Source organism: Citrus clementina, unplaced genomic scaffold, assembly GCF_000493195.1.
Source record: "Citrus clementina cultivar Clemenules unplaced genomic scaffold, Citrus_clementina_v1.0 scaffold_2, whole genome shotgun sequence".
NCBI classification, from domain to species: Eukaryota; Viridiplantae; Streptophyta; class Magnoliopsida; order Sapindales; family Rutaceae; genus Citrus; species Citrus x clementina.
The window spans coordinates 2,801,518-2,822,103 of NW_006262688.1; the positions used below are offsets into that span (position 1 = coordinate 2,801,518).

Consider the following 20,586-nt stretch of genomic DNA (forward strand, 5'->3'; position numbering starts at 1 on the left):
TATACTATCTTTTCATGGGATAAGAACTAAATAAAAAGATATAAGAATAGTTTGAGTCTACTTACAGATAAGTTTAACAGTTTTCCTTAATAAAATCTCATGGGCTAAACTTATATTCAAAAGACAGCATCCCATGTGCCAAAGTCATATTAAAAAATGAATAAGATGTCCTTAAGTTTATATTCTTAATCTAAAAATTATTATGAATGACGTGGCATCTCAACCAACAAAACTAAGATGAGTCGCTAAACTTTTTCAATAGGTATTAATTTTTGAAATGATGATACAGGGTATACTTTTCACTTGGAACAAATTATGGGGGTATTGTTGTCCATTTCCCTTCCGAACAATTTTCTATATAAATTCACGGCAACCCATTAACTAATTAACTAGCTAGCATACCTAACTGAAGCAGAGACTTGCAGCAGCTTATGGCTCCAATCAGTTTCCTGATCGCTTGTTTACTTGCTTTTACACTAGAAATCTTCTTCTCGCCTCCAGTATCATCTTCAGCTTCTCTTCTCTCCAACTCCAAGTACAGCTCTTCTATGAAGGTATAAATTACTAACTAAAAGCTGCTTATTTATGCATCGCTCAACTATTAATTAATTTGTTTGTTCGAGCTCATAATTAATTAAACTCATGCGGTATGTAGGATTTGATTAAACTTGGAGAAGGATGTGTGAACCACCCAGAGGATGTTTCTGTTGTGGTTAGAAAGGGTGCGCTGTATACAGCTGCTAGAGATGGTTGGGTCAAGTATTTCATCCTCCATAATGAAACCTTGGTTAATTGGAAGCATATAGATAGTAATACTTTTCTTGGAATCACAACAACAGAGGAAGGTGATGTGATTGTATGTGACACTGAAAAAGTGAGACAACTTAATTAACCTCAAGTAATTATTGGATGTCTATGTGCGTGTGTGTATTCCAAGAATATTAATCATCTTCAATTCGTTATTCCAATTGATGTGATCGACAGGGTTTGCTTAAGGTTAGTGAAGCCGGCGTGGAGGTTCTCGATCCAGATGTAAGGTAACAGTCAGGTTCAATTTCGTTCGATCAGAGCATGCATGCATGCAAATATAATGCAACGGCGGGAGCCATGTATATCTATACGTTGCATGATTATAGAAAATATCTGGTCCGGGATCCCACTCTTTACAAAAATGGGGATCCCATTTTTACAACATTGTCAATGTGAAAAAATCTGTTTACTATTAAAGGGGATCCTGGACTTTATAAAATCTATAGGATCCTGCATCAGCAACTTACTCTCTACTTATCATTAGTTTAATTAAATTGTAAAATTAATTTGATTTGATCGATCAGGTTTACAAATGATGTGATAGAAGCATCAGATGGTAGTTTATATTTTACTGTATCAAGCAAAAAATATACACCCGCAGAGTACTACAAAGACCTGGTGGAGGGAAAACCTCATGGGCAGCTGCTCAAATATGATCCTGAATTGGAGGAAACAACAGTTTTGCATGAGGGTTTCTACTTTGCTAACGGCGTTGCACTCTCAAAAGATGAAAATTTTGTGGTTGTTTGTGAATCATGGAAGTAAGTAATAATAATTGAATTAATATATAGCATAGCATCCATGCATGTACAGTTTAATTAGCTAAGTACTTAGACTAACAAATTAATTTTCTTTCAGATTCCGGTGCAGAAGATATTGGCTGAAGGGCCCTCGTCAAGGAAGATTAGAAAGTTTCATTGAGCACCTTCCGGGTGGACCAGATAATATCAATCTCGCCCCAGATGGCTCTTTTTGGGTTGCTTTAATTAAGGTATATGTAATAGATGGTATGCAAGACAGACTTTTAAAACAACGGGAGTGAATTTTTCTTACCTAAATTTCGTCTTCTATGAAGTGTTTCATTTAATTTTGGATATAACGTAGTTGAGTTGTACAATGACAATATAATTAACATTTTGTGTTTTACTCAAACCACTGAGACGGATCACAAATTTTATTGGGGACGAATACAAAGTCGGCGGAAACTTAAAAAATAAAAAATAAATTGTTGCCAAAATTACACTCATCCGGGTCAGCTGCCCACGCTGGGTACTTGTATTTCCTAAAACCTCTTCATGCATGCATCCTGCATGTAACTAATTATCTAAATAACTTACTAACTTGATGCATGGTGCATGCAGATGAATCAAACTGGGGTGAGGGCTATCCAAAGTTGCCCTGACAAATGGAAGCTGTTGCAAGCATATCCAGAACTGATCAACCTACTCATCCCCTTGGGGAATGATGCGGGGGCACGAGTAGTCAAGGTTGACACACATGGGAAAATAATCATGGACTTTAACGATCCTAACGCAACCTACATATCCTTTGTCACTTCAGCTGTCGAATTTGAAGACAATCTGTACATGGCTAGCATCCAATCCAAATTCGTTGGGAAACTGCCACTTAATACTCCAGAAGCAGAACTGGCTCCAAAAGCTACCATTTAGAAATAGCATGCGTCACCCACAATGCATGTTTAATGCTTCTACTAAATTACAATAAGTCTGCTTTTGCTTGTGTTTTGCTTTGGTCTGTATTTTATTTTCGGCGTGTCTTTCCTTGAGGGGGTATGGCTTTGTGTTTTCCCCTCTTGCTTGTTTGGTGTTTTCTTTTCTTTGATTTTCAATAAAAGTACTATTCTTGAGGTTTTTGTCATATGGTGCGATTGTAATTCTTCTCGTTTCAGTTTTCAAAAGTGATTATTAATACATAAACGACAGAGACGAATCCATCAATTCCAATCACTAGTCAAACGAGACGATGAGAGAAAAGGATAATACGTGATTATTAACCCTTCACAAACTTAATGGATTCCCCACTAGGAGATAAATTTCATGGTAACTCACACACTTTCCAGAAAATAATGACCATGTTCTTTACTTCTTTCTATAGTGAAACGTTCTGTAGAAATTGAATGGTGGAATCTCATATAAAGTATATGAATTATTTTTTAAGGAATAGTAATATAAATAAATTTCCTTCTTTCTTATCTGTTTGGGTGGAGGTTTGAGTCTTCCATTGGATTAATAAAATATTAATTTTCTTTTCCATATTTAGAAATTAATATGGCCTTTTCTATATCCAAAATATTTAACTTGTGTCACTATAGAACATATATAACATATTTTTAGTAGATATCTAATAGTAAATAATGATAAACAAATAATAAGATTACGCCGAAAAGGTCATATACACAATTCATTCATATCATGCGCAATTTTATTTTCTAAATCAAGGTATAAGTAGACTTTTAACTTCAAATCATTTATATATGCTATCCAATTTCTATTATAACTGTTAACTTGATACTCTCATTCCAAAGGATTAACATTTATTAGTTTGTTTTTCAATCCTTCATGACAATATTAATTTATTAAAATTATTAAAGATAGTATTAAAGAGGGAGGTATTTGTTGCTTCTTATCTATTCACTAATTGCCATGTACATATAAGAATATCATAAGTGAATTAGGACTAAATGCTGAACCGATTTAATTGATTAGTGCAGAACATCGAATCAATGGTCAAATTTTATTTTTTCTTTTTATTTTTTCATTCTCTTGATTAACAATGATTGATTTAGTGTATCAGTACCAAATCATCTCAATAATAAAGATCTGCTGGGGATTGCTTTTGAGATGCTTAAAAGTGATTCTGAAAACTAATTGAAAGTTAATTCTATTGCTTGGTAAATTCTTTAAATTTTTATTTTGACAGATCACCTATCTTACAGCGGATTTTGAGAAGCAGGGAATGAGCGACTTTTTAAAATCTAATTTTAAGAATCAGCTTTATTCTTAAAAAGAGTAGAGCTTTTAACACCGCTATAAAATCCTTATAACACCCCTTTTGAATGTTATTACTTAAAATACCCTCAGTGTAATTGATAAAATTACCAGTTCATATATTAACATTAATTATCTTCTCATAAAATTTTACCCAAAAAATATTTCTTTTCAAATTGTATACGAGTCCTAAAATATTTATCTTAAGTTTTTATGTTCTTATTATATAATTTCTATTTTCATAACTCTAAACTCATACAATTTTCTCAACAAAATACTTTTCAAATAAATTTGAAATATAAATATAAATTACGAAATATGGGCATGTGTAAAATGTTTGTTAAAAGAATAATTTTATCTAAGGCAATGTTTACTTCATGGATTAGGGAATTGGAATTCGGAATCGGAATCATTGACAGTATTTACTTCGCAAAATAGAGGCATGAATTGGAATTGTGGGCCCCACCCAAATTTGGGAATGGGAAATGGGAGAGCGCTTGAGAATCAATCTCCCATTCCCTAGATTTCCCATTTTACCCCCATTAAATTTTTATTATGCCCAAATTTTGTCATTTTTACATTTTGGTCCCTACAAAATTAATGAAATACCAACAGTTTGTATTATTTGCAAATAGGTCATTTATTATTATTATTATTTAATAATAATAATTTAATATTATTATTATTATATATTAATGTTATTTAAAATATGTTATTTTAATTATTATTATAATAATGAAATTATTATTATATTAAATTTATTATTTTATTTATTATAAATTATTGTTATTATTATTTTTAGTAATAATAATAATATTTTATTAATTTTATTGTTTTAATGAATATTATTGTCATTATTATTAAGGAGTTTTTAGTAATTTGAAATAATATAATCTATTCCAATTCTGATTCCAAGACAAAATAAACAAATTAATGGTAATCCAACTCATTCCGATTCCAATTCCTACAGTTCAAGTAAATAACTTATTACCATTCTTCATTACCATTATTCATTCCCATTCCAGTTCATTCTCATTCTTTCCCATTCCGATTTCAACTCATTCTGATTCCAATTTAGTAAACGTAGCATGTGTGTGTAATTGAATTTCCATTCAAAAAAAGAAATGAATTAATCTGTGTTAGGTTATTTAGGTAATTTTTTTAAAAAGGGATTTTAAGAGAAATTTTTAAGTGTTGTCAAAAGGACCACTCTTATAAAAAGTTAAAATTATTCTTATTCCATTTGGAAATAAAATTATTACATTTAGAGAGATTTTTCAAAATACATACATATTTATAGATGTGTAAATAAATTTGTTCAATATTATTTTATTTAGTCATTTGCACTTTTACAGTAATTTAACAGGAAGATTTACCAAACACATACGACTGCTTTTGAAACTAGTTAAATGCTCATTTAGTTCTTATATTTTAAGTTAAGTGCTCGTTTAGTCCTCATATTTTGAAAAATGCATTGAGATAATCCTACTATTAAATATGTGACATTCTTGCCCTTATTTTTCATTACTTTTACAATAATATCCTTGTAATAATATTCTTAATGACATTAGTGAAAAGAAAAATGTTAATTTATCAAATTAACACTAAAAGAAAAATTAAAATTAAAGTAAATTTTTTATTATTATTCAATTTCTAGGGTTAATTTGGTAACTTAAATTTACTATAGATAGTTATTAGCAGGACAAAAAGGTATTAAATGTAGCTTTAAGTTGACTGGTGTTAATTTATTTATAAATAATTATAAAAAATATTGCTCAATTTTTGCTCAATTTTCTAATTCTCTTAGATTGATAATTATTGCTTAATTTTCTAATTAATAAATTAATTAATACTTTCAAGATTGTAGCAAGGTATTACTATTGTAACAGTAAAGAAAAATAGGGGTATTTGGAGACACTTTTAAAAATATAAGGACAAAAAGGACAACAAGCATTTATTCTTTAAAACTCACAGCAATTTTAGAAACAAATTTTTTCAAGCATTTAACTGATTTTCTTCAAACTTGATTATTTCTATAGCAGCTAATAGCAATTATTTTAAAAGTTATAACATTACCGAACTAGCCCTAAATCCTTGTCTATTGATAAAATCCATATGATTAATATTGCATTAAACACGTGACAACTCAATATTGACTACACCCATTTTTATATATGGCACAGGTCATTAGATTATATAGCTAATTAGAGACTATGGGAGAAAAAAAAATTAAAACATGGTGAGAATCATAATCCATATGAGCGTTTTTAAAATTTGAATAATAAAATCTTGTATAAGTAATTCATTTAATTTTGTAGCAATAATAAAATATATATATCATTTTCTTTTATCAGTCATTTGAAATTTTGAATAAGGTTGGAGTCCCGTGTGTGTTATTATTAATGAGATTGATTTTATATGAAAAATATTTAAAAATATAATCAGCCCATTTTGATTTTTCACAATAAAACCACTTCAAAATCTGCTAATTCACTTACCATGCCGAGAAAGCGGTTTCTTAATCCGGTTTTCTAAATGTTTCATGTAATCTACACGTGACATTATTTGAGAGGTATCCTTTATGTTACAATAGACTTTTGACACACAACATAGCAACATAACAGGCGTATATTTTCAAATGTTTAAACTAAAATAAATCCAACTTGACAGCTTACACTCAAGTCATCTCCAAATCCGAGACTAGTAGACAGCAAGCTATAACGGCTCTAATTGAATCTCACATCGATAAGTTAAGACTTGACATATGGGCTTATCTAATATTGGGTTAGAAGAAATGAAAGAAGAGGAGAGGAATGAAAAGGAGAGAGCGGGAGAGAAAATGAAATTCATCTTTTTTTTTTATTATTTCTTTCTTTTATCCTGTCTTTTCATTTTTTTTAAACCAAACATGTGTTTGGCATGAAATAATTCATCTTTTCTTTTCTTATTTCTTTCTCCTCTCCTCTCCTCTCCTCTCCTTCAATTTTTTAAAACTTAACATATTATTATCGATAAGTTCCATCTAATGTGTGCAATTGATACAAACTAATTATTCAGGAGGAGTTCCACCCAATACCTGCAAAACATAAGCCCGGAATCACATCAGTTCAATCGTCGAGGGTACTCACCCCTTATTCTTAATCATTTGAATTTTTTAACTTTGTGGTTTACCAGCCAATTACGTTTTTCAATCTGTAGCTCTTTTACGCAATTTGTAAGTACTGCTTTGTTTAATGGTTGCATTCTACTTATTTAAGGTTGTTATTTTTCTTTGTTAAGCTTTTTTATATTCTTTGTTTGTAACTTTGTAAGAGTAAGTGTTGATGCTGCCATGGGAACAAATAAGCCTCGGCTAAGCGATTCTCTTGCAACCAGTCGGCTATATCCTCATCTCAAACCCCTGGAGTCAAATGTGGTCCTAATGGCACTTTGTTCATTTAATCCAGGATATCTGATCTTGACAGCAATATTCTACTTGTTTTCCTCCCTCTCTATTTGTTTGATAATGGTTTTGTAAATTCTCTGTTTTGTTACTGTTATTGTTTTTTTGGTATGTTCCTGATATTTTAGAAATACTTGCAGGTGGGTTCTCTTTGGGAAGTCTAGTGATGGTGAAGGAAGATGCATAAGCACCTCGTCGCATGCTTTTGTTAAGAAATTGTATGTCTCAAGTAGTTCACAATCAACCTTTTCTTTAATGCTAGTCCATCCAAGGACCCAAGAGCTTTTTTGGGTGCTCTGCCTAGTCCTACCGTATTGAAAGATGATAAATCTTGTGATCGCGAATCATAACAGGCGAGCCTCTTCTTCAAGTTTAGTGCCTTTGTAACTTGTCTACCTTTCTTTTTGGGTTAAAATGAAAAAAATGAATGTTGATTCCGAACAAATTGTAGGAAAATTCAAGGGATTGAGGATAGCTTGGCAGTATAAGAAGTATATGGGTCAGCATCAATCGAACTTCGATAGAGGTCATAGAGTTATAAGCTTGTGCAAATCATATTGATTTTCTTTTAAGTTTGATTCAATCTATGATGGATGTTTTTTTTTCCACGTTAAAACAAATCATAAATAAACGATGCATGTTTTGCTACTACTAATATTTAAAGGATACTTAAACACGACATTATTATGATTCTCGCTTCATATAATTACATATTAATGAACTTTTTTTTAAAATCTCTTGTCTTCTTGAATATATGTAAAAAAGCACGCCTCATAGGCGAATAAATTTCCTTTGTGCCTTATGATTTAGAGCATTGTGTAGTAATTGCCTACCTGCAATAGTTACGGTCTTTCGTTTCAATAAATGGTCAAAAGCATTTATAATGCAAGTGTAAAAGCCATTACCCGCTGCTTGTTACACTCGATCGATGTTGAAAGGGATATAATTGGGATATTTCTCAAATTAGTGGCTTTTCGATGCTGGTGTAACAGAAATCTGGTTGATGGACCACAAAAGTGAAATTGTTGATCCCTTTTCTGCATTTGACATCATAGAACAAATGTTTTGATCTTTGATTAGAATTCACTATTGAGCTTATTTTGCTAAACAAAGAATTAATGGTCAAGATTTATTTTGTACTTTTATCTTTTTATTTCATTTAACTAACAACTATTAATTCAGATTTTTATAAAAACTCGACTCAACGCTGAATCTTTGTTCCTAGATCTTATGCTAGCGAAACCAATCATAGCACCTCATCATTGGTGTGGCACAGATAATAACCAAGATTACTGCAAATGAGTTTGACTTGAGGAAGCTGCTAGGGAGCACTATTTTACCACACAACGTGTCAATTGTGTTGGCATCCAAGATTAAGATAACTCTTGCTGCTCTTCAAGAGCATCGTGCCACATTTTTAGCTCAATTTCAAATGCATTATTTATGATAAGATATCACCTGTGAGTATTTATTTCTATGGTCCGCACGTAAACACACATGCGTGCACGCCTATATGTACCCATGAATATACTTGCACCTCTGAAAACTCAGGTGGTTAAGTTAGCTTCTTCACCCTGGTTCTTAAAAAAATAGGCGAGGGGAGGAGCGATTTTAAAGCATGGATTCGGAAGATCATGTCCATATTCTTATTATTAAATGTGTGGCAATTGAATTTTCGAACCACATAGATCTTGAGTTAGCATTTGGGGAATATGTTTTGTTTCATGTGAAATGATGAGGAATTGCAGAGTGATGAAGGATATACAAGCAGACAATAGTATTATATAGATACTGTTGTTGACATGGTGATAGTTTGGTGGATTTTTGTTAAATTGTTAAAGATATTGTTGTTTGCTTCAAATTTTATGAATAGTGCCTTATTTGGATGAGTCCTTTTGCATTTCAGTATCACAATATCTGTTGTTATTTTATTAAAAAACCTGGTGGAGATAATTTTTTAGATTTTGGGGTTTAAAATGGACTTCCTTTAGTGTCGCGACTATAATTATAAATCCTAAACTGAAAGATATGATACTGGAAGTGTGGGGTGCGCTTCTTTCTAATCTTATATTTACCATAACCGGTGTCTTGTATTTTCCATCTGTTAACTATATTCTTTGATTAAAAAATATCTTCAAGTTCCTGTGATACACAATGAAACATCATTCTCAATAAAGTTGCAAAAGTGTAGGTTCTTGGTTTTAGAATGTCTAAATCGAGCCCTGTTAATGGCTGAAGTAGGAGTTCATATGCATTTCTGGTTGTTGCTTTGTGTTACAGTTTAGATTAATTAGTTAATTAGAGTGAAAACTATCCCATATCGACTGAGTATTGAACTCAGGTTAAGGATGTAACATCAAGTCTCAAACTCATGCACAAGTGGACTCACACTACTTTATCATGTGATAAGGATTAGTCAAAAAGACCGACCTGCACGTAATGGGGATGCTAGGAAAAATATCCCACACGGACTGAGTCTTGGACAACCCGCAGACATTGAGCTGGCTTTGTAGACTTCTATATAACTAATCCTAATGATGTGGTTGTTGGTGCAAAGTTTGTTAGTCATTAGCTTGATCTAAGCTCATGTATTGGGTGTGTGTGGAATCCTCTTATCATTAATATATATAAGAGTCTTGTATTTACATTCCAGATTCGATTAATAATAATGTTCTTGTTTCATCAATTTTTCTCTGATTCTTTAACCTTCCCATTATTTTTCTCAGTAACCAAATATAACAAATCTGCTCAATATACTTTGATTTGGTATCAAAGGTTCGTTCAAGCAATTCCATGGCTTCCTCTAGCTCCAATACAAGCACATTCTAAGATCCTTTCTTCAACTCGAGCTAATAAACTAAAAGAGTAAAAGGTCTTCTTAATGGACCCAAAGCTTGTCCAGATCAGTCCCTCTGGTGAATCTATAAGTGCCAATATTGTTGCATGAGAAAATCTTACTTTTGCTATTAAGATGTTATTGCACTAGCTTTCTTCCTTTATTAATGTTAGATTCTTAGCCTAATGGTAACTTTTAAAACTTATTTTAAATTTTAGACTAGCTTAAAGCAATCATTTGGATTTGAAACTACAACTAAGAAAGCTTATTTAAAGATGAAGATGAATAATCTTAGAAAATGATCTGTATCTATGACTAAATATTTTGGTAAATTGAGGTCTATAACTGATGAGTTGGTTGTTGCTGTAAGTCTAGTAATTCATAAGGCTAGATTGGAGAGCAGTCAATCTAATGCTAGTAAAGAGGCTAAGTTGAACTATGCAGATTAGCTTAGGCAGGAAATAATCAAAACAAAGAAAGAAACAATGCTGGTTGAAGTAACAACATTCAAGGAAATTGGAATGCAAATTATTTGAATAAAAATAAAAGTGGAAATTGGAATTGAAACTATGGTGTAGAGAGGTTTTAGATAAGGAAGAGGGGGAAATTTGCACTAGTATTTAGGAAATGGACAATGGAATGGTAACCAAAACTGTAATGGAATTTAGGGTGGTAATTAAGGTAGAAGTGGATTTACTGGTAGTTTTAATAGTGGTTTTGGTGATTTTTCTTGTGGTTTGAATGGCTTTAGAAAAGGAAGTGGTAGAGGAAATATCACTTGTCAAATCTATTTCAAATATAATCACTCTATTATAGAATAGAAGGATAGATTCATTAGAATTTTATTCCAGACTTCCCAATGCAAGGCTCCTTCCCAAGTCAGAATCAAGGTTCTAGAGCGGCCTATATGACCACATTAGAAGGAGTTGCAGATCAAAGATATAACTAGATAGTAGAGCTACTCATCTCTACACTAATATTGTGTAGAATCTTACTGATGCATTGCTGTATGCTCTTGATGATGTAGAGTAATGTCAATGTGCAATTGTACACAACAAGTAATATAATGATGAGTATCAAGACCATCTCCATAGAAATTGATGTTATAGGACTTACTACAGCAATCTTAACAATTCAATTTTAGTAAACTAAATAAACAAAATGAATGATGAGATTAATGATCTAATGAAATAAAAAATGCAATAAACAAAAGGAAAAACTGAAGTTAGACACAAAGATATACTGATGGTTGTCGAAGCCAACAAAAATAAATTCATACTCTAAATAAATTGTGTATAGTGATTGAGCAGGGTCGTGTCCACAAAGATCGGTAATTATTTAAATCCTTTTGAAACGTAAAACGTAAAATGGGGGAATTGTTGACAATAATAAAAATCAAATTGAAATAACAAGAATGCAAATTAAAGTTGTAATTCAAATTGGAGAAAGCTCTGGTTGAAGGAATTAACTCAGCTTGATTCGACTACTGATCATTGATTCAAATATATATTATTATTACTTATGAATAGACCGGTTATAGCTACTGAGACCCTCTAATAGCCAATCTCTCCTTAACTAGTCGATAACCAAGGTACGACCGTTGGTTATTTCCCTAATCAATAGACAACCCTAGATACGATCATAGGGTTTAATCAATTGACAGCCTGAAAAACCAAAGAGACCCAAATCCTAATCAACACATATGATGATTTATTTAAATTAGATTGTTTATTCTCACAACACAACTCTCTACTATGTTATTCGTCACAAACATTAAATTCTTCATACGATGAATCCTTTAATTGACAATAGATTAAGTTGATAATTAAATAGTGGCCAATTACCTAATTAACAAACATAATCATGAAAATAATTCAGAGAATAAACAAATACCCAAAAAGTAATAAAACAATTAAAGCACAAGAAAGATCTCACAGTAGTGATGAATCAAAGCTTCATTATCCTTCAACCAGAAAAATAAGTTTAGTTCTTCATAAAGAGAAGAGAAAAATTAGATCTAGGGTTTCTTTCTTTTCCTCCAATCCAAAAATCCCCCTTTTTTCACAATAGATTCCTCCCTTAAATACTCTCTCTCTCTTCTCTTTTAGAATTCTATTTAAAATAAAATCCTAATATCTGAAATATTAAATTCGTAATTACAAAAATAACCAAAAATACAAAACACGTTAAACTAAACTGCAGGTCCGCAGTTGACAGCACGCGCCCACGCCTTATCAACAAAGTTCTTCTGACGCTCATAATTTCTCCAAGAGAACAATCATCCTTAAACATCATCTTATAGCTCAATTTTATCATCAATCAATAGAATTGCACCTACAAAAGTAAAACACAAGTAAATCACTATTATTAAGTGCAAAACATTGATATTAAGGGAAGTAAATAATGCAAAACTAGTGCATAAATTGCACTCTAACAAATTCCCCCATACCAAGATGATGCTTGTCCTCAAGCATATAACTCAAGATTAATCTCAAATCTCCACTCAATTCTCATCTCAACTCATCCAAAAACAATTTTAAGCAAGCATACCTCAAGAAATTAAGTCGATCAACATTCGAGAGACAAGGATTTTAAAGCATAGAATTTCATAAGATAGAATAAGAACATTCAACCACCAAGAAGATCCATTCAAAATTCAAGTGCAACAAGATTTAATAGCCCTCTCAATAACTTCACTCCATGCACTCAAAGTGTTTAGGGTGTCATTTATTCACTCAAATCAAATCAAAGAATGCTATTACCATAAGCTTGCTCATATATCACATCTCAATCCACAAAACATGAATAAAATGCAAAAATCTAAGGGTCTTAAAAGGGTTGTAATGGGGTTAAATAGGTTGAATGAAAAAGAAAGGTTTACAAAAGAAAAAGAGATCAAAATGAGAAGAATGAACTCATTGAATGAACTTATGATATCAAAATGCTTATTTCTACTCAAGTCACCAAGAATGTAAACATTTTTTTTTCTTTTTTTTTTCTTTTTTTTCTCTTTTTTTGTTGTTTTTTTTTCTTTTTTTTTTATTTTTGAATCAAACAAAAGAAACGAACCTTGCACAATTTAATTCAAGCATAATGCTTGTTGATCTAATTGAGAAACTTTATTACAAGGTAGAAAAAGCAACAAAATATATCCACACAATGAGTCCAAAAAATCTCCTTAAATTAAGGCTAAAAAAGAAGAAAAATGGTTAAGTAGACGGAGAAAATTAGATGGGTAATGGTTAAGGCTCAAACAAAGATAGCAAATAAAGGTCTTCGGGTAGAGAAAAAAAAATGCGAGAATAGAAAAATGGAAAAGGGTTTGCCCTTATCATTTTAATGCATAAAATCCCGTAATGCGGCTTCAACATGCATAACAAAGCAAGTTCTAGAATAAACAAACTAAGATTGATATTCACACAACAAAAATATTAGAGCAAAGTGGTTGCTCATAGGCTCAAATCCTCACAAAGTTGGTAAATTTGCCATCAAATCATGTACACTCTTCAAATGAATCAACCATCAATAGTGGTGTAGAATGAGAAGAAGGTATGAGTGATATATAAAAGAAAAGGTAAAAATGATAAGAAGTGAGAAAGATGTATGTAGTAATATGAAAAGTGAAAGATAAAATGTGAGTGATGAAAGAGTATGATAGAATAAAAATAGATGTAAATAATTTGAGATAGATGGGAAAAGAGTAGTGAGAGAGAGAGGAAAAGAAAATTAATAATATATGAAGCATACTAACTCCAAAATCATTTAAGGATGAGTAGAGTGAAAACAATAATTCCAGACATCAATAATGCAAAAATCCCTCCCCCACACCAAGAACTGACATTGTCCCCAATGTAAGATAATCAAAGCTCACATAAAAATTAAAGCGTAAGGATAAAAGATTAAGGGCAAAAACTTCCCTGAATTGTGAGCTTTGATCCTCATAACGTCTATGGGCTTGGCGGGAATGGTGGGATAAATCTCACACTCTTGAAGTATGCGGCCAAATTCTACTCCATCTTGTCACGGATTTCGATTCACGCGCTGGGGCTGCTGGATTAAGGGCAAAAACTTCCCTGAATTGTGAGCTTTGGAATGCAGGTCGTAGGTTGGTTGCGTTGCGATTGCTGCTCAGCTGGAGCTTGCTTGATGGACGCGGGATGGCACTGATTGTGTTGCGCGCGCGCGCTGGGGCTGCTGGATTTGCGCGCTGCGTGGGCTGTGTTGTGCGTGAGAGCTGGATTGACGCTGGTTCTGCGCGCTGCTGGACAAAGGCTGGATCTGTGCACGCGGGTTGCTGCTTGCTGGACGTGAGATGCTGGTGCTGCGTTGCGTTGCGCGCGCGGGACTGATGCGCTGCGCGATGGTGATGGCTGGAGCTTGCTGCGCGCGGGCTGGTTGCATTGGTGACGCTGATTCGTGCTGCTTGGGCTGCGTTGTGGGATACTGCGCGCTGCGGGTGGAACTGAATCTGCGCGCGCGGGTTGTTGCTCGCTAGTCGCGGGATGCTGGTGCTGCGTTGCGTTGCGCGCGGCCGCTGCTGATGCGTGGGCTGTGTTGCGCGCACGGTTGCTGCTGCTGCTTAGGCTGCGGCTGCTGGTTGCTAGTTGCTGCGGGTGAAAAAGATAATCAACAGTGAATTTTTTTTTTTTTTTGAATTAGGGATTTGTGAACAGTGATTTGTGATTTTTGTGTTTTTTTTTTTGTTTTTTTTAAATAATATATATATATATATATATATATATATATATATATATAAAAGAAAGAAAAGATGGAAAAAATAAATAAATAAATACATTGTTTTTTTTTTTTTTAGTGATGAATCACTTTGAGACATAAAATTTCAGAAGTATTTTTCTAATAAGCACGTGGGCACGCCTTAAAATCATTTTACTTTAAAAATCACAGAAGTACTTATTAGTTAAGACGTGGGCACGCCTTATCAAAAATTTTCTTCTGACCAAAATAAGCAAACACATTATTTTTTTTTTAAAAAAAAATCTGAATCAAAATTAAAAGAAGATATAACAAAAACCAAAATAAATAAATCATTTGGGTTGCCTCCCAAAAAGCGCCTTTGTTTTATGTCTTTGGCTAGACACATTTATGCATCAATCTCCATAATTGGGACTCTCGAGAGCCACATCCTCCACAATATTCATCGAAAAACCTTCATAAAAAGGTTTTAAGCGATGACCATTAACCTTAAAAACTTTGTCAGAGGTCGGACTCCGAATTTCAACTGCACCATGAGGAAAGACATTAGTAACAATAAAAGGTCCAACCCAGCAAGAACGTAATTTACCCGGAAAAAGTTTAAGCTTAGAATGAAAAAGAAGAACTTTTTGACCAACAGAGAACTCCTTTCTCAAAATCATTCTATCATGAAATGTCTTCGTCTTTTTCTTGTAAAAAACTTCCTGCACTATAGGGTTAATAACATCCACAGAGAATACTGAATGTTCCTCACTAAGATATTTCATGGCATCATTCATATTGAATTCTATAACCTCTCCATCAAACTCCATAGTGAGAGTCCCTTTATGTACATCCATTTTAGTCCTAGCAGTCTTAAGAAAAGGTCTTCCTAGCCAAATTGGGACAGAATTAGAGTAGTTATCATCTTCCATATCAAGTACATAAAAATCAGCAGGAAAAACCAACTCATTAACTTGTACTAAGACATCTTCTAATACCCCATCAGGATATGCATTAGACCTATCAGCTAGTTGAATTATCACGCCAGTTTCTTTTAATGGACCAACATTCAAAGATGAATAAATGGAACGAGGCATGACATTAATAGAAGCTCCTAGATCTAACATAGCCTTTTCAACTCTAACACTACCAATTTTACAAGGGATAGTAAACATACCTGGATCCTTGCACTTAGGAGGTAGTTTCTTTGGGAGAACTGCTGAAACATTCTCCCCCATGTGAACTTTTTCATCTCCTCTTAATTTTCTCTTGGAGGTGCACAGTTCCTTAAGGACTTTAGCATATCGAGGTATTTGTTTTATAGCATCTAACAAAGGAATATTTACCTCAACCTTGCGAAATGTCTCAAGGATGTCTTTATCTTGTTCCTCCTTGGATTTTGCAAACCGGCTTGGAAAAGGAGGAGGTATCACAATAGGTAGGGGTTTCGCTCTGGTGGGTTGTGCATCTTGAGATTGAGGCATCAATTCATTCTTCTCAAGCTCATCTTCTACATGCTTTGTCACTTTCTTACTAGGCTTTTGCAACTCCGTCCCACTTCTAAGGATGACAGCACTAACGTTTTCCTTTGGATTCACCTCAGATTGTGAAGGCAATCTCCCTAATACTTGAGACTCCAGACGGCTCACTGTAGTCGCCAATTGACTCATTTGGTTCTCCAAGTTCTGAATGCTTGCTGTAGTTGCCTGCTGAAATTGTTGAGTGTTAGTCGCAAGTGATTTAACAATTTCTTCAAGAGATATACCTGACTTGGAGTTTGACTGTGGAGGTGTTGGTTGTCTTGGTGGATACTGTTGTGGGAATCCTGACGGCCTAACTCCATAGCTGAAGTTGGGATGATCCTTCCATCCCGGATTGTATGTTTGTGCATAAGGATCATACCTCCTCTGAGGCATGCCTGGAAATCCTCCAACTGCATTAGCTTGTTCAATGGGTTCTTCTTGAAGTGTAGGACACATATCAGTTGAATGACCCATATTGTAACAAATACCACAAGTCTTCACACGTTGCACATTACCTACAACAAACTTTTCCACAAGAGAAGTAAGTTTATCTAAACGTTGTTCAACAGAAGAAATATTTACCTCATTCACCTTCCTTAAAATGGGATCTTGCCTGCTGCCAAATTATTGTGCGTTGGCAGCCATATTTGATATCAACTCCCTTGCTTGAGTAGGGGTCTTGTTCGCCAACACGCCTCCACTAGCAGCATCTATCATACTCCTATCCATCAATGACAGTCCTTCGTAAAAATATTGAATAAGAAGTTGATAAGAAATCTGATGCTGAGGACAACTGGCACACAATTGTTTGAATCGCTCCCAATACTCATACAAAGTCTCCCCAGGAAGTTGTCTGATCCCACAAATATCTTTTCTGATGTTGGCAGCTCTTGAAGCAGGAAAGTACTTCTCAAGGAACTGCTTCTTCAAATCATTCCACGTTGTAATCGATCCAGGAGGCAAGTAATACAACCAGTCTTTAGCTAGCCCATCTACAGAGAACGGAAAAGCACGCAGCTTAATCTACTCTTCAGTCACACCTTGTGGTCTCATACTTGAACACACAACATGAAACTCCTTAAGATGTTTATGAGGATCTTCACCTGCAAAACCATGAAACTTGGCTAATAAATGAATAAGACCAGACTTTAATTCAAAATTTACCTCCAAGTCTACATATTGAATGCAGAGTGGTTGTTGATTCAAGTCTGGTTCAGCTAACTCTCTAAGAGTTCTTTCTACAGGTGCAGGTCTATCCATCACTTGTTCTTCTGAATCGCTAGATGATTCAACTAAATCAGGCACCGTATCTGTTTCAGAAAGCAAAGGCGACGAGGATCGTTGCTTAGCTCTCTTCGTCTGTTGTCTCAGCTGGCGAGCTGTCTTCTCAATTTCAGGATCAAACGAAAGTGTACCTGTACGAGAAGAACGAACCATACACCAAGTAAAACGTAAAAAGGATTAAATAAATGACACCAATCCCCGGCAACGGCGCCAAAATTTGATGGTTGTCGAAGCCAACAAAAATAAATTCCTACTCTAAATAAATTGTGTATAGTGATTGAGCAGGGTCGTGTCCACAGAGATCGGTAATTATTTAAATCCTTTTGAAACGTAAAACGTAAAATGGGGGAATTGTTGACAATAATAAAAATCAAATTGAAATAACAAGAATGCAAATTAAAGTTGTAATTCAAATTGGAGAAAGCTCTGGTTGAAGGAATTAACTCAGCTTGATTCGACTACTGATCATTGATTCAAATATATATTATTATTACTTATGAATAGACTGGTTATAGCTACTGAGACCCTCTAATAGCCAATCTCTCCTTAACTAGTCGATAACCAAGGTACGACCGTTGGTTATTTTCCTAATCAATAGACAACCATAGATACGATCATAGGGTTTAATCAATTGACAGCCTGAAAAACCAAAGAGACCCAAATCCTAATCAACACATATGATGATTTATTTAAATTAGATTGTTTATTCTCACAACACAACTCTCTACTATGTTATTCGTCACAAACATTAAATTCTTCATACGATGAATCCTTTAATTGACAATAGATTAAGTTGATAATTAAATAGTGGCCAATTACCTAATTAACAAACATAATCATGAAAATAATTCAGAGAATAAACAAATACCCAAAAAGTAATAAAACAATTAAAGCACAAGAAAGATCTCACAGTAGTGATGAATCAAAGCTTCATTATCCTTCAACCAGAAAAATAAGTTTAGTTCTTCATAAAGAGAAGAGAAAAATTAGATCTAGGGTTTCTTTCTTTTCCTCCAATCCAAAAATCCCCCTTTTTTCACAATAGATTCCTCCCTTAAATACTCTCTCTCTCTTCTCTTTTAGAATTCTATTTAAAATAAAATCCTAATATCTGAAATATTAAATTCGTAATTACAAAAATAACCAAAAATACAAAACACGTTAAACTAAACTGCAGGTCCGCAGTTGACAGCACGCGCCCACGCCTTATCAACAAAGTTCTTCTGACGCTCATAATTTCTCCAAGAGAACAATTATCCTTAAACATCATCTTATAGCTCAATTTTATCATCAATCAATAGAATTGCACCTACAAAAGTAAAACACAAGTAAATCACTATTATTAAGTGCAAAACATTGATATTAAGGGAAGTAAATAATGCAAAACTAGTGCATAAATTGCACTCTAACATATACTTTAATGACGAAGGGGTAGCTAGGTTCTAACCTCACTTAATGATTATTGATTGTATTACACTTGAGGCGTAGTTGCTGAAACATTTACTACAACACTAGGCAAAATCTCTAATACATCCTCAGCTCTCATATGTTAGATATCTTATGTCTATATTGAATCTAATAGTGACTAGTTGTTAAACTAACATTAAACATAGTATTATACGATCTAGACTTTATTTGCCCTATAAGGTGAATCCATATGTCTAGTTTTTCACTAATCTTATATTAGGCATGGTCCTATTCAATTGGAGATTAACTCAACTTAGGAAACTCAATCTAAAATCATGTATTGTCTTAATTTGTTGCACTCAGTCAGACTTTTTGAGGCTCATTTTAGCTAGTATCCATTAAACGGGTGGTCAACCAAAATAAAGATTTGCAATATGTAAAATTAAAACAAAATGCTACAGCAGATTCTACGTAACATACATATATAAATCAAATAACCATTAAGCTCATTTAAAACACAACTACATTAAAGTTTAGCTCATGATGAGCTTTAAATAGTAAAAACATAAGTGTTTATCATGGAATACATCATCAAAGAGAAAATACAACAAACAAAATATAAGAATAAAGTTGAGATACAGAAAAGACCAAAATGTCACGCTTTAGTCTTCAAGTTTCTTTCATTCTTCTCACAAAATACCCTCTGCTGCAGCTCTGAATATCCTTTTTTTTTCTTTTTCCTTTTTTGTGTGTGACGACAATGGATATGTCTCCTTTCATGTTTCCTTAAAATGTGCCCTTTTATAACTTGGGATTTGGTCAACCCAAAAAGGCATGAGGACACTTGTCCATTCTTGGCATTCTAGGACTAGATTTCTTTTTATGCTGCTTGCCACTATTTTGTTTGCACTTGACAGTGGCAGTGCAGTAATGGTTGTAGCAAAATTTGTTAGATAGCGCGTGAATAGCCTGGACAATTTTGTCTGTACTTGGTCCTGGATTGTTGTAGCATTTTCTCTTATCAGACTTGTTTTTGTTCATTTGCAGATAAATCGTTTGTCGTTTTCTGCAAGCTTGTTGCTGCAGCAATGTAGTCCCTCTTCTAAAACATCCATCAACAAAGCATGAGCTTTTATATCAGCTACAATATTACATTTAATTAGGGCAAAAAAACTTATCTAAAACACATCAAATTATTATAAGTAAGCTTAAATAGATACTCATGCAAAATTTACTATAAATGAGATAAAAGCATCGTCATTAACTCTGTAGGTAATATTAGTTTAGGTCTAGAAATGTTATGGCAACTCTCATTTCATAGAGTTATCACATCCTTAAACTTGAACCATTACTTGTCCTCAAGTAATGACAACAACAAAAACACTTCAGTCACACAATCATGCAATAAACAACTTAGCTCTGTTATCTAGATTGTTTTAATTCATTATCCCTTAGATTTTATTCTCAAACATGCAAAGTTACTATCAACAAGTCTATTTCTAGACTTGGGTTTCATTCTGTCCAATGTGTGTGTCTCATTTTGATAAGGTTTCAGAGTTGCAGCAACATCACTCAAGCATT

At 33.4% G+C, this 20,586-nt stretch overlaps 1 protein-coding gene and 1 non-coding gene across 3 annotated transcripts; both read left to right on the top strand.

Annotated features, from left to right (window-relative positions):
* Positions 1-407: 407 nt before the first annotated feature.
* On the top strand, positions 408-2,577 carry LOC18051301 (protein STRICTOSIDINE SYNTHASE-LIKE 4). 2 transcript variants are annotated; one of them, XM_006445652.2, is made up of 6 exons: positions 408-554; positions 656-874; positions 985-1,037; positions 1,335-1,571; positions 1,669-1,801; positions 2,172-2,577. In XM_006445652.2, exons 1-6 carry the CDS (start codon positions 432-434, stop codon positions 2,478-2,480), a joined length of 1,074 nt encoding a protein of 357 aa, XP_006445715.1. In that variant the 5' UTR covers positions 408-431; the 3' UTR covers positions 2,481-2,577. The 2 variants fall into 2 exon arrangements, with proteins under 2 accessions (XP_006445715.1, XP_024047441.1); XM_024191673.1 differs by having other exon boundaries at positions 542-554; positions 656-856.
* A 14,512-nt stretch (positions 2,578-17,089) lies between these two features.
* LOC112101256 lies at positions 17,090-17,196 on the top strand. The gene has a single exon (XR_002907383.1). It is a non-coding gene; the product is annotated as a small nucleolar RNA R71 (small nucleolar RNA).
* Positions 17,197-20,586: the final 3,390 nt, after the last annotated feature.